General features: G+C 47.0%; 1 protein-coding gene across 2 annotated transcripts in view; it reads right to left on the reverse strand.

Annotated features, from left to right (window-relative positions):
- The window catches only part of nrp1a (neuropilin 1a), a 34,910-nt gene extending 19,946 nt beyond the window's left edge, over window positions 1–14,964 (reverse strand). For both annotated transcript variants that reach the window (XM_047027456.1, XM_047027457.1), the window contains exons 1-3: window positions 14,142–14,964; window positions 13,368–13,542; window positions 1,322–1,503 (exon numbers count right to left, since the gene is read on the reverse strand). In XM_047027456.1, the coding sequence (XP_046883412.1) occupies window positions 1,322–1,503; window positions 13,368–13,542; window positions 14,142–14,232 (448 nt within the window). In that variant the 5' untranslated portion in view covers window positions 14,233–14,964. The remainder of the gene's footprint in view (window positions 1–1,321; window positions 1,504–13,367; window positions 13,543–14,141) is intronic.
- Between the last annotated feature and the right edge of the window lie 369 nt (window positions 14,965–15,333).

Below are 15,333 nucleotides of genomic sequence, written 5' to 3' on the forward strand. Positions count from 1 at the left end.
CTCCCAGAACGCAGGACGTGGTCGTGGGCGTCACTCAGGGGATCAGAGACAACGAGGGGACGACCCGGGCCTCCCCAGAGACAACCGCTAACCCGCTCTCCTCACATCACTGCCTCGCATCACAGAGGAAAGAACTAGAACTCTGGAACAGTTGGAACACGACTGCCTCGCATCATAGAGGAAAGAACTAGAACTCTGGAACAGTTGGAACACGATTGCGGTGTCACCAGTCAGTTCCATCTGCCAACCTTTCCGCAGGGGAAACGCTATAAGATCGCACAGGCTCTACCTCTGGCTTTTACAGACTAGGCCGACCAGTTCATCACTCAGAAACAGACGCCAACAGCCTGTGTTTCTACATGGTGTTTCTACCTCACATCCAGCCAATCCTCTCTAATATGTGTCAATGGAAAGAGAGCCTGGAGCTGTTTCCCTGAACAGGGTCCTAAAGACGTTGGCTATGGGTCCCAAAGGACTCATCCATAGAGGGCGTGTATAGGGGAGCGCTGGATTCCTCTTTATTGAACTGCTGCCCATTGGCATCAATTCAAGTGGACCCTGGAGGCCTGATGATAAGATGGATGATAGCCTCTATGATAGCCTGGATGATGGCCTGGATGATGGCATGGATGATAGTCTGGATGATAGCAGGGATGATGGGATGGATGATAGGGATGTGGAGCAGGGGTAGCTGAGTTCCTTCCCTCACTGTCCAACAACGACAGGAATGTTTACACAAGCCACTGTGCCCAGCATCCTGTCCCAGCGGGGAAGACAGGGCCCAGCCCAGTCTGAACTTCTGGGGTCGTTTGGTCCAGTCTGGAACTCTGGGCTTGTTTGGTCCAGTCTGGAACTCTGGGCTTGTTTGGCCCAGCCCGGAAATCTGGGCTTGTTTGTCTCAGGTTCAGATGTGACCTTTGGAAGTCAAGAGTGTTCGAGGTTGTAGACTGTTGTGTTCACTTGTCAGAACTCCGGCTTTTGTGTCAGATGTTTTACTGTGATTGTGGTCAAGTTAGGGAAGTACTGATGCAGTCACTCATACTTCTGTCATTGTGCAAAAGAACAATTTCAGGAGTGGGACATTCTTTGTTCACAATTTCCACTTAATATTTCACACAAAAGCTTTAAAATAAAAAATTGATCACATTGATTAAAGAGATATATAAAAAAACATTTAAAGAAATTCAACAGAAGAACCCCTGACCCTTACTCCTTACAATCACCTCATCACGCACTAACAATCCCTTTGTACAAAAGCGTCTGATAAAACCAAATCAACTCAAATCAAACTGTATCTGTGTTGGTGTGCGTGGAGGCTGACCTGTCTTGAAGACCTCGTAGCGAACGGAGAACCCAGCTCCGTGAGTCTCGTAGTCGGACACAAACTTGATGAGCAGCTGGCCGCCGCTGGAGATGATGGGGGTGGGGGCGATCTTCCCACAGAACTTCCCCAGCGTGGGGGCCTTCTCGTCCCCACCGTTAAACACCTCCACGTAGTCATACCTGGGGAGGGAGGGAGGGAGGGAGGGAGGGAGGGAGGGAGGGAGGGAGGGAGGGAGGGAGGGAGGGAGGGAGGGAGGGAGGGAGGGAGGGAGGGAGGGAGGAAGGGAGGGAGGAAGGGAGGAAGGGAGGAAGGGAGGGGAAGCAGAGTTAAATGGTACATTCATCTTAAGTAAATATAAATACTGTATATGGTAATATATTTCTCCATATGAAACCCACACAACCACCAATCGAACACACACACATAGCAATAAAGCATACGATATATCGTACGGAACCACAACATGAATAACTAACTCCATGTGTTTTCGTTGGGCCCCAGTCGACGACAGCGCCTGCTGCTACTGCAGCTCACTTGGCCTCCCGCAGAGGGCCTGAGTTAGCGTCCCAGAGAACACAGACAGAGCCGCCCAGCAGTCCATCTCCTCTCTACTGCTCCCTGGGAACCAGCGCAGGCGAGACCCACCCTGGGTTCACCATCCCACACACCCCACGGTAAATCAAAGCTCGTCTCCGTCGACCTGCGGGTGACTTCTAAACCCATGTCTTCCCCTTGGAAGAAAGTCATCTTTCGAAGACTAAGTATGATGTGGGGGTTGAGGTCTCCATCGTGGCGGGGGGAGAGAGAGAGCGATCCTGGCGGGACGTGAGTTAGTGGGTGAGTGGCTGTGCTCCGTGGATCAGAGAGCCGAGAGGATGACGTCATCTGTCTCCCTTATCTGTGTGACCCAAAGGCCGAGCCCGTTCATTCTTTACAGCCAGAAGCAGGGCTGTTAGGGTCATCCAGAGTCGGGGAGTGTGTCTGTGTGGGATTGTTTATGTGTGTGTGTGTGAGGGAGAAATAGTTTAAATGCCTGTATGTGTGTGTGTGTGTGTGGTATATGAGTGTGTGTGTGAGAAGCAATTGATGTGTGAGTGTGTGGATGGACAAGAGTATGTGTGTGTGTGTGTATGTGTGTGTGTCTGTGTGCGACTGAAAAAGAGAAGTGCTGTGAGAACGTATGAGAGCCAGACAGACATGGGTGAAAAAGGAACCCAACCCTGTCTGTCTAAAACACTGGAGCTAATTCAATTACAGGCCCTTTAGACTGGGGGCACCAGGTCACTCATGTGTGACTGTGGTCTGTATGTGTGTACGTGTGTGTGTCTGTGTGTGTCTGTGAGTGTGTGTGTGTTGCATGTACAGGAGCTAAAGAGGTGAGACTGAAGACGTGATGTTTTTAGTCCAGAGTCAGACCGCTTCCTGTCTGGGGCAGCTGTAGAAACATGTCTCAGGTCCGGCCTCCACACACGAGACGACTCAGCAGCTTCCACCTGAGCTTCAAACCTGGCGGCCCACGCAACCCCGCAGACAAGGCCGGCCTATCTCAGTGAGCTCGCGGAAGAATTTCACCGTTGACGCGGTTTTCTCGCGTCCAACAACGTAAGCGCTTAAATAAAGTAAAAAAACGCTCACAGTGAGGGTTATTTGAGTGGTCTTATGCGTTGAGTCTACGGGTTGCCAGGTTTGTTTTCTCTAGCAGATCTTTGGATTTGGGTTTCTCTGTATAAACCACACAGTGGACACATGGGGAGCATGTGGACTAATGGACATCGACCACATAAACTCTTTAAGTAAACATTAACAGACTGGGGGGGAGGGGGGGGAGGGGGGGGGGCTCCTGGGTTTAGGTAGTGAGGAGGGGAAAGACAATCTAGAGCACTCTCAAATTCCTAAACGCCTTTGCCTTTTATCAACATCAGGGTGTATCCTTGTGTTTCAGTTTATTTGTGTTTATTCTACTGTCATTTTTTGCACCGAGCTAAGCTGGCAAACAAGGAAGAAAATGAAGCGAGCTCAACGTTTTCATGACTGATCTGGACGCGTCCTGAAGCGTTTTCATTGGTCACATGACTGACCTGGACGCGTCCTGAAGCGTTTTTCATTGGTCACATCATGACTGACCTGGACGCGTACTGAAGTGTTTAAGAACGCTGCTGTGGAACAACCATTGTGCACCAAGATCGTATTTCACAGCTATTTTTATTGAATTTTTTACAAGTAATTCTTACAAAACATTCACACACCATGTGGTACTTGTAAATCAAGATGTTATCTCCATCTTTCTGTCTACCTCCTACTATCAAGTTCCTCTTTGAAAGCTTTGCATTAAAAAAATATATATATATTTCCGTGCTGCTGGAAAACATTACTGTCAACACCCTCAAAAAACATCAACATACTTCAATTGCGATAAAGTCTTTTCGCACCTGTAATGCATTGGTTAAACACTTAGCTAGGGGCATAAACATGTTTTGATAAACCTCTTAAATCGAGAGAGTGTAGAATATATGCACTCTTTTCACTGGAGACTTTACAAGACCTGGGAGGGCAGAGACAAGTCCGCTGATGGAAGCACTGTACAGCTCCTGGTCATGAATACAACCTTTCTATTCATGCACTTCTCCCAAACATAGACAGAGACATGACACACACCACAGACACAGACACACACCACACACCACCAGACACAGACCACACACACACACACCACAGACACAGACACACCACACACACCACACATACACATACACTAGACCCAGGGGGTGGGAGAACATAAATGCATGTCCCCAGCCCCTCCTCTTCCCTCCCCCCCTCCTCCTCCCCCCCCTCCGCCCCCCCCTCCTCCCCCCCTCTCCCCTCCTCCCCCTCCTCCCCCTCCTCCCCCCCTCCTCCCCCCCTCCTCCCCCCCTCTCTCCTCCCCCTCCTCCCCCCCCTCTCCCCCCCCCCCCCGCCCCCCCCCCCCTCCTCCCCTCCCAACTCACAGCTCCCAGCTTCATCACACAGAGATCCTATAGGAGATGCTGGCTGTTTCTATTCTCTCAACACAATCGTCTACAGTGAGAACAGGGCCTAGCTGAAGGGCACAACAGATTGAAACCGGCAACACTCTTGTCCCCGAAAACCATTTTTGTACAAACTTGACCGCTGTGGTTGTTGTGTTCTAGTAGACAATAACATTAGTTTAGCAAACGCTGAACAACAAACGCCAATTATCTTACAGTACAGGAGGGATTTGAACCTGGGCCGGATCCTGATCTGCAGTCAAGCGATCTAACCACTTAGCCATACACAATTACTTTGTGTGTCTGCAGCATGGTTGTTGTGTTAGTGTATCTACAGTAGACCGGTCCATGGTTTATAGCAGAAGACGGCTTGTTGTGTTATTGTGCCAGCAGTTGGCTGCTTGTGTGTTATTCTGGGGTTGTGTCTTTCCCCTGGTTACATTCCTCAGCTTCATCTGGAAGGTATCATCGGACTGTTTATAGGCCCAGTTATAGTTTTGTTCTGTTCACCTCACACACACACACACACACACACACACACACACACACACACACACACACACACACACACTGGGAGTGACTCAGCCTGCCTGCGGAGAAGTCTGCATCCCTTCCTCCTCTCCTCCCTTCTCTTCTCCCTTCTCTTCTCCCTCTCCTCTTCCCTTCTCTTCTACCTCTTCACTGTAGTCTCCTTTCTTTATACCTCCCTTAATCCATCCCTGCATCCTCTCCTCCCCTTCCTCCCCAACTCCTATCTCCTCTCCCTTGTTCTATCACTCCTTCCTTTCTCTCTTCAAACTCCACTCCTCCACTCTTCTGTCTCCTGTTTTTTTTATCACTTTCAATCCATCACGCCCTCCCTCACTCCTCCTTCCTCCCCCTCTTTCTAACCTACTTTCACTGTTCACTTTCTGTGCCCAACTCCATTTGTCTTCCTATCTTCTTCTCCTTTCAATCATCCTCTCCCCTTCCTCCAATCTCTGTCCTCTTCTCTTCCTGGCCTCCTTTCCTGTCCTCTCCTCCTCATCCCTCTCTCCCTCCCGGAGTGAAGTCATTAATGATTCCACTAGCGCAGTGACACCCTGGGTTAATTCAGCCTGCAGAGGTGAATTGAGTGGAAATTGGAGAGTGTCCACAGACACACACACACACGCACACACACTCACACAGAAACACACACACACATACACAGACACACACACACTCACACAGAGACACACACACACATACACAGACACACAGACACACAGACACTCACACAGAGACACACACACACACAGACACACACACACAGACACACACACACACACACAGACACACACACACAGACACACAGACACTCACACAGAGACACACACACACACAGACACACACACCCACACACACACAAACCACAGGCCCCCCTTCAGGAGAGGTAGGGAACTGAGATCCCTAATTACAAACCAGCTCGGTGTTTGAGAGGAGGCGGTAGGACACAGTCAGACACACTCCCACGCACACACACACACACACACACACACATACACAGGAGAGCGTCCTCGCGGTTCCCCTCCAGCCACTAGAATTAGTTACAAGCTCACAGATGGTGTGTGTTTGAGCAGAACACTACCTTGCCCCCTGCCGAGTCAGACACCAGCCCCTGCCTGCATCGCACCTCCCACGCCTATCCTCCCTCTCTCTCTCTCTCTCTCTCTCTCTCTCTCTCTCTCTCCTCTCTCTCTCTCTCTCTCTTCTCTCTCTCTCTCTCTCTCTCTCTCTCTCTCTCTCTCTCTCTCCTCTCTCTCTCCTCTCTCTCTCTCTCTCTCTCTCTCTCTCTCTCTCTCTCTCTCTGTCTCTCTCTCTCTCTCTCACACACACAACAGACAACACACACTCACACAAACACTCAGGCACATGCACACATACACACATGCATACACAAACATACACACAAACACAAACATGCATACACACACAAACTTACACACACACACGTACACCTCGCTCCATTTGCAGTTAAATTGGGCCAGGCAGCCAAGGATGAGGCCCCCCATTTATAGCTCAGCCCCCTCCCTTACAAACACCAATCGCGAGGCGAACCCCCCCCATCCCCCAAAAAGCCTCGACAGTCAATCCTGCAGGGAAATTAAAAAGAGAGAAAAAGAGGTGGAACTCTCCTCCTCTTTCTCATTTGTTTCTCTAATCCTATCGACGATGGAGTTGTATTTAGGCCGGGCAAGAAGCAAGCGAGCCGGCAAGCTAGCAGGAGGTCCGCTTGGAATGGGACTACTGTATGCTAAGTGTTAGTGTGTTCTAACTGGGGGGTCAGTGTGTAGAAGTATCACACGTACCACAACAGACATGGCAGCTGTTGCATTTCAATACCGCCGTTTATCAACGTTTGGCTGGTGGCTGTCCAGGCAGGGTTTGCTCAAGTGAGGGTGTAAGCCTGTCTTTCAAGCTTCTTAGGAAAGAGGCTTCGGTCTGGTTGTGAATGCGCCAGGCATGTCAAATGTGACGTTTTTCCAGTTTCTTGCCACAGCAGATTTGTCTGAAACTAGAAACAACAGCTGAATGAAGGTGTGTCACTAAAACCACCGGTCCCAACCAGCCTCGAGTTTAAACAAACGTCTCCGGAGTCGCTCCCTCGCACACCACTCCTGGACAGGAGACCGTTTCACACCTGAGGGGACGAGGGAGAGAGAAAGGAGTTTTGTCGAGTCACACTCCATCCATACATCCACACCTCGACACAGAAGCAGAGCGAGCGAAAGTTAAACTAAGAAACACCCAATCTCTTAAATGTGAGATTCTGACGCAGGCTTGTGTTCATGCGAGGCCGGAGACATGTTTATCTCCGCTGGGCCAGAGGGGGCCGTGTCTCGCAGAGAACCACCATCAGACTTCGTTCCGAACATACGACTTTAATTAACGTAGCGTGGCGCTAAGCCCTCAGCCCCCCGTGGCTGTTTCTATGGCCGTAATGGCTGCCCATTAGCGTTTTTGACAGACCGGACAGGAAGTAACGAGAGAGAGGGGGGGACAGAGAGTGTGGTAGGCAGTGAGAGAAAGAGAGACAGAAACAGAGAGAAAGGTAAGAGAGAGAGATAGAGAGTGAGTTAGTGCAAGAAAGAGAGAGAGATAGAGACAAAGAGAGAGAAAGAGAGAGAGAGAGACAGAGAGATAGAGACAAAGAGATAGAGAGAGAGAGAAAGAGAGAGAGAGAGAGAGAGAGAGAGAGAGAGAGAGAGTCAGACTGTCAGAGAGGCTGTATCGAAAGCTCTTCCTTCTGAAAGGAGAGCTCTTGTCTCCTAAAAGGGGGGTGTCTCTGGCCCGGCGCTGCCAGGTGGGGGGGCCCAGGGTGGGGGGGCCCAGGGTGGGGGGAGGTTACCGCGAGTGTCTGGAGACCCCCCACAGAGCGTCTGCCATCCATGGAAGAAAACAATAAACAAGTCAAGAAGCAAGAATCAACAACCTATGCATAATATATGTTTAGTCACACTGACACTAACTCACAGACATCCTGTAGCATCTCACCGCCCCCCCCCCCCCCCCCCGCCTCCTCCTCCCTCAGGTCCATTCCTGACCAATCACCTCACAGCCCCTCCTATGTTTCCCACCCAGCTGCACTTCACTCAGAAGCCTGTTTTGTTTTCTCTACCAGATCACTATCTGCTCTGACAACGCTCTTGATCCCGGATACACGGCAGCGCTGAGCCTAGCTCCGGGATCCCATTGGCTGGGAGACCGTGGTCCCGTCTCCCCCGACGACACAACAAAGCGCCTCTGTGAGTCCAGGCAGACCGGGAGGTCGCCCTGAGGGAAGGTCTGACGGAGGAGATGAGACACATTCCTCCGCTCCTCAGCACCGACATAGACCCCTCATTGTCCACCCAGTACTGTGACTAAGCGGCCATTTTGGATCAAAAGAGATGGGTTTCCTGTCTGTCCTATGTTGAAGGGCCAGAGGAACGGTGGAGCTGATGACACGTCTGTCTGACCTCTGAACTCAGACCCCCTACCTGACCCATGACCCCTGGCATTCCTGCATCTGTCTCTGGAAGCACCTAAACTATGTCATGTTGAGAGGAGAAGTGAAGAGAAAGGGTCATTTATGGAAGAGGGAGGTTGTTGGGTTTGGTTGTCCTGTGAGTTTGGGTATTGTCGGGGATTAACCAAATTGACAACTTTGATAATGTGTCAATTATCCCAATTATCAATTAGACAACTGAAGGATTTGAATCGGACAAGTGAAATAGTGACAGTATCAACTGAAATTTGTGTAACTAGCTTTCAATCATGACGTAAAATCACGTAAAGCACATTTTTCCTGTGTTTTATACTGCAGGTAGAGTACAGCCTCTGGCCGAGGAGTAACACTGTGTGTGTCTGCCACACAACACAGTAAACTCACAGTTCTTCCACGGCCGTGAGACCTAAATGTTTTGAAGACATCTGGCTGTGAGTGCACTAAATAACTCCAGGCATTGGAGCTATATATATAGTATATCCAATATATCTAGAATGATAGAGAGAGAAGGAGAGAGGGGGTAAGAGGAGTTAAAAGAGAGAGAGATGTCACTGCTGAGACTCTAAACTAAACTCTCTCCTTATTGATCTGCTTGTTAGGGCCTAATCTGACATGTTGTTTTCATTTGGCTGTGCAGTTTGCTGATCAGTAGGATAACCATAAGGGCCACAGTTGCTCAAGTGCACTTTGGATTGAAGACCGATGTTGTCTATGTACATCAGACGGAGGATGTGTTTCTGGTGTTTCTTGGTGATCAGAGTGAGTGGCCACACTTGTTTGGAACCATACATCTAAACAATGACTCCACTCCTTCGTCATTTAAAAGAAAGGATGACTGAAATTGCTTTTCTCTTGAGTAAACATCTGCTGATTTAAGATGGAAACTCTTCAAATGGAGAGTCTTAGACAATACCATGCTAATCTATACCATCTACGTAAATCCAGCCTATCCAAGATGAACTAGAAAGTGTGTTGACATGTGAGGGTGAACAGGGTTCAGAGAGAGCTCTGCTGCCGGGCTGTGTTCAGCATGGCTGCTATCACCATGACTACTGCTGTGTGTGATCCCCACTCTGATAGAACTAAGGTTACGGAGAAGGGATGAAGACAGCGTAAGAGAGAGAGAGAGAGACAGAGAGAGAGAGAGAGAGAGAGAGAGAGAGAGAGAGAGAGAGAGAGAGAGAGAGAGAGAGAGAGAGAGAGAAAGAAAGACATGGAGGATAAAAAGTGAGAAAGATAGCGATCGAGAGATAGACAGAGAGATTACAAGAGACATGGGTTGACATAAAGACATTGAGAAAGAGAGAACGTATTGAGAGCGACCAAACAAAATTCCCTTCATTAAAAGGAAGCAGAAACATATTGCGGTAAAACACAGAGCACGCAGGAAAGACAAAAAGGAACAGAGAGAGGGTGTGAAAGACGGAAGAGCAAAAATGATCTGTGAAGAAAAAAAAAAGAGCGATGTTAGGGAAAACAAGAAGCTAACGAGCTGTGAAAAGGAAGAACGAAGACGTGAGAAGAAGAGAAAAAAAAGGATGAGACCTGAGAGAAGAAAGAAAGAAGGAAAGCAGAAGGAAGAGGCGGGCGCTGAGAAAGTCCCTGCCTCAGGGCGGGAGACAAGAAGGAAGAACAGAGTCTCTTCTATTACTGGGGGTCACAGTTAGTTTGACCGCACTGACTCGCCAGCAGAGCCTGTGGCTTCCAATATCCCTCCACCAGCCCTACCTACCACTTCCTCTCTCTCCAATATCCCTCCACCAGCCCTACCTACCTACCTACCACCTCCTCTCTCTCCAATATCCCTCCACCAGCCCTACCTACCACTTCCTCTCTCTTCAATATCCCTCCACCAGTTATATCCCCCACAGACTCTTCCTTGTCAAACAAAATCAACACAACCCCCATTTCTGTGTTCTGGTATCTCAAATGTTTTATTTATACCTCCTTTTATGCATCCAGTAATTATCTCATAACCAAACCCAGTGAAAAAAGAACTGAGAGATTAATTACAAAACGTGGGACTTCGTCAACTACTAATTACCTTTCAAAAATGAAATTGACATGTGTAATAACAGAGACAACATTATCCTTCTAATAAAATACATCTCAGTGACTTAAACAAATGTGTCTCCTGTCAGCCTGTAAGTGAACATTACACCATGCATGGCGCTGTAAACAAACAGACTGGAGATTGTCAGAGTCCAAGGCCTCAACATCGCTCTCTTCAGAAGTATAACCACAAACTAACCATGAGTAGCAAAACCCCAAACAACACAAAAACGTTGTTGATTTTTTTTTCTTTCAAACAGCCGTCGTCTGTTGAAGCTCTGGAGAGTGAAAACATTGTTGTAACCAAGACGACCCATTCCTCGAGGACACTGGGTTGCAAAGCCACATTAGAAAGAAGCCCAAGTGGTGCATTTTTCAACTATGCTTGTTTGTATCATTTTCCACAGAATGGGGAAACATAAAAGATGACCGGTGCTTTGTTGGCAGTTTGGGTTTACCAGTGCTACCACTGACCAGTCATGGCAGCTTGTCCTGGAGAGTAAGTCTGGTGTCACAGTAAAATGTGTGTTCAAATCCCCCTTTCACCCCAAATACCTCCACAGTTTCCATCCAATGAACTACACAAATAGAAAACCGAGAACACTCAAGTTTGATCTGAAAACCTTGAACCTTGAAGGATTTACAAACTAGCTGGAACTAGCTGTCCATGCCCCTTTGAGGGCCCCCCCAGAGGATCATCAGCACAAGCTAGTTCAGCATCATAATATCTCCCATTATCCTTCCCCTAATGTCAGCCAAGCATCAGATTGAAAGAGCTGTTTGTGTGTTTTTCATATGACTGGTTAGGGCCTGTCGAGATGCTGGTCCTGTGACCGGGTTCCTCCTCGTTTGATGATCCAGCTGGAAGCTGCATAAATATATGTATATATATATATCTTTCTACTGTTTATTTCTCATTCAGTCTCTGTCTCTTTCTTTTTCTCCCTGTCTTTCCCTCAGTCACTCCCTCCTTTAATCCAGAGCTTTGTGAGCGGTCGTTCCAGATCCAAGAGGATGTCTTCAGTCTTCACAAACGAATGCTGACAAGACTACGAGCAAGTAGGACTGGGCCATTCAATGTCCATTCATTTTTACACCTTATTACAATACAATGGCTTTGGGCATACTTATTGACTTTACTGTGGCATCAAGCATGATAAATGTGTCTGGTTAACATATAATGAGATAACGAATCCCTCCATGACCAGTGGATACACTGTGAACAGGAGCCTGCTTACATGTTCCCAATTGAAAGGGGAATCGTTTTATTGGTTGTGCTATTTTTGTGAGGAATGAGGAGTTCCTGCGTCCAACTGGTCTGGAGTCCCAGAGAGACCAGACAACAGCCTTGTTTATGTTATCGGCAAGGATGTCAGTTCACCGAACGTTAGGTCGTCAGTTATGCCATCAAAAAGAAAGTTCAGGAATGTTCTTCCTTTCTGGATTTTTCTTATTTTTAAGTACGGATAAAAGGAAAAAGACCTAAAAATAAAACCTCACTACAGCCTTAAAAATATTTATTCATAAAGAGGTTGTATTTTGGAAACATAATTATACACCCACTCTTCCTTTAAAAAATTGTTTTTAGTGTAGCCTACAGATGTCGGAAGTGAAAGGAGCCCAGCTCGATTCACAAGTGGACGCTGTGTCTGTTTGGTTGATTGCAGCCATGTTTTATGACATACAGACATGTGTGTCCTATTTGGCATTTAATTGAATTAAGAAGAGGGAGCTGGAGAAAGCTTTCTAAATTCCCCTGACGTCCTATCTGATGTCAGAGGAATTCAGAAAACGCATTTCTCTAAATGTGAGAGATTGTCTTGCCTCGAGATAGCGGGTTGGGAGCGTCAGCGTCAGATTGAGAACATATCAGTTTACTTCGCTGTGGATTAGCCTACTCTGATACAGTGTGACCCCCGTGTAGGTATATTTAAAATGTCAACTTTCAAATCCTAGTATCGTGTTTCTGCAGTTAGATTTCGGTCATTGATGACAGGAAAAAGTCTAGAATTTCTCTTCGGAAACCTCAAGAGGAATTGTGGTCGCGCCAAGACCCTTCATTTGGCATATTTTAAACGTTTGACTTCAACCCAAAAACAACATCCATTTCTGCCAAGCTGAAACTATGAGCTACACCCAATCATCATCCAATATCAACTCACACAACAGCCAGATTGTACACTAGGCCCCTCCAATCTAGGATGCTTAGCGCAACGGGACATGATACAATTTGATACTAAAACACACTTGTTCTGTGTAGAGGGCCGTATCTGTCAGAACGCTAAAGGACTGCTAACGTTTTATTGGTCCCTTGATGGAGAAACACGATCCTATAGTAGTCATGGTCCCCATCTGCCTGACAGCACTAGTCAGGCGGGCCTGATTTACACTCACAGTTTATGGAGCATTAAAAAAAGACAGAGAGACCATCATAAAATGTTGGTTATTTATGGATGTTTGTGAACACATGCGCTTTTGTGAGGATGTGTGTGTGTGTGTGTGAGAGAGTATCGTTGGCCTGTATGTGTGTGTGTGTGTGTGTGTGAGAGAGAGAGAGAGAGAGAGAGAGAGAGAGAGAGAGAGAGTACAGTAGGCATATGTGTGTGTGTGTGTGAGTACAGTAGGCCGGTGTGTGTGTGTGTGTGTGAGTACAGTAGGCCTATATGTGTGTGTGTCTTACATGGTTTATGCTAATCAATAGTCACCTCTCATTAAAAGGTTAGCCTCAGTCTCTGAGACTTACAGCTCAGAGAAGTACACTCACGAGGCTACTCACATCCCATAATATATTTTTTTATATCACACAATATTAACGTCTCTTCAAAAATGAAAACCCATGTTGTCAAATCTAATTCATTTCAAAATAGTTTACCATAGCAGTGTCCGCGCTATACACGACACGCACTAAAAAGAAAAATTCGATGACCAATAGGTGGCGAAGTAGCAACATCTCAACTCAAAAAAGAGCGGCGCTTACTTGCAATCCCTGTCTTCCAGGTCGAAATGCGGGTTGAAGTTTATGAGAATCTTCTGTCCTGGCTCCGGAGCTTGAATCACCCACACGCACTGCTGTGACGGTGGATACGCCGTAGGATATCCAGGCGAAGTAAGATAGTCTGCGGTCGTTATTTCAATGTTATCTCCACATTTATCTGCAAATAAAAATAAATACATGGGGTTTATTAGGGGGAACAATGGTATAATTGACAACCGAATATATAAATGAATAATGAGGGGAAAAGATAACGTATCAGGTGTGTGTGGGTGTGTGTGTGCGCGCGTGTGTGTGTGTGTGTGTGGAGGGGGTCTTTCTTTAAGAATATCGATAGGGGATCAGCCGCTCCCCAACGTTCAATCAGTCCATGACTGCACGTTTCCTCTGCAAACGTTATCATGGACGATAAATATACCTATTAACCTGGACTGAACGCTATGAAAAACCTATGTGGATATCAAGGATACCGTTTCCTTTTTATGGTGTCCTGGTTATCGTTAAAACGAAAATATATTGCTTTGTTACGCTTGTCATCGATAATGCCACCGGAATTTACAATAAAAACGCAACAACAAAAAAAGCTATTGTACTTGTGTTTTATGAGCGGGTTTTTGAATGTCCTGCATGTCACACGCGCAAACAGAAACCCGGGGGGACCGGCTACCGCGGCAAAGCCAGAACAGGTGAGTGCGTGCGCGGTGATGAACTGAGAAAATGTTCTTTGATTAATATTTTTGTCTTTGAGTCGCCACTTACCACTTTGTGTCAAGGAAGCAACAAAGATGATTTGGGTGAAAAAGAACAACAGAAATCCACAATGCATCATTAGGTTGTAAAATACATACATCCTATAAAAAAAAAGACTAACAAAAATCCCTGTCAAATCCTTTTGGCTTAGCCTACAGAGCGACAAAATGTCTTAAAAGTGGGGGAAATTCGATAGAATTCTTTAGGTCGCCAGCATCCTGTGCCTATTAACCGCTGTGTCTTGTCTCCTCCGCAAGTCCAGCTTCACTCCCTAAAAACTTGCCATTTCCCATAAAATAATCCAAATGTGTGCGACGACGACTCCACGGAACCCAGTCGTTCAAAAACGGCACGGCTGTTTACAGTTCGGTGTCGATAAACTGTTCTTAAAAAAAATAAGAAGTGGAAAGAAACAGAGCCACTTCCAGTGATCAATATCGCAGATACTCGCGATCTGCTCACCAAAAAAACAAACAAGGCGTAAGAAAATGAAGCAATAGCCCGAACAGTTCAACGGCTGAGTCTGGAAGTCTTCTGCTTTAATGCTGCCCGCGAGTCTCCAGCTTTCGATGCAATGCTACTGACCGCCAAGTAAAAATGTCAGAGGAGTCAGTCACTGCTCTTGACGCAAGCTGAGAAAGAAACAGTGGTATTTCCACTCCCCAAATTCCTCCTCCAACACGAGAACTCTCACCGACTGTTCGCTACGGAGAGGCAGAAGCGAATGACACCGGTGCGCCCTCGCGCGCGCTCACAGCTCAGCGCTGGGACATCAATAATTCATGTTCTGCCGTTCACTCCGCTAAAGAATAAAACCTTTGTCGAATGTTGTCGATTCTTCACTTATCGAAACATTGTCTTACACAGGGCTATTGTTTTTGAACATGTATGACAATCACGTGCAACAACAAGCGAACTGATGATGCGTAAAACGTCAACGACTGGTCAGCAATGATATTTGCTTTTCTTACGTTCTTTATGTTAGGTTCCATGGGTCTGTCTTACCGAAAATCCGAGAGCGTGGTCATTAAACATTAAGTCACTGCAAGAGGTTGTCTCTAAAAGCTTCTGTATTTCTGACAACAGTTGTTCCATAAAGGAAAAGTCTTCTGCTACTGTATAAAATAAAAGTTATAGCTGAAACATTAGAATATGGGTCCCAAGGAAGAGCCAGAGATGGCAAAAGATACTCATGTTAAAA

This window comes from Hypomesus transpacificus, chromosome 10 (assembly GCF_021917145.1).
Source record: "Hypomesus transpacificus isolate Combined female chromosome 10, fHypTra1, whole genome shotgun sequence".
Classification (NCBI taxonomy): domain Eukaryota; kingdom Metazoa; phylum Chordata; class Actinopteri; order Osmeriformes; family Osmeridae; genus Hypomesus; species Hypomesus transpacificus.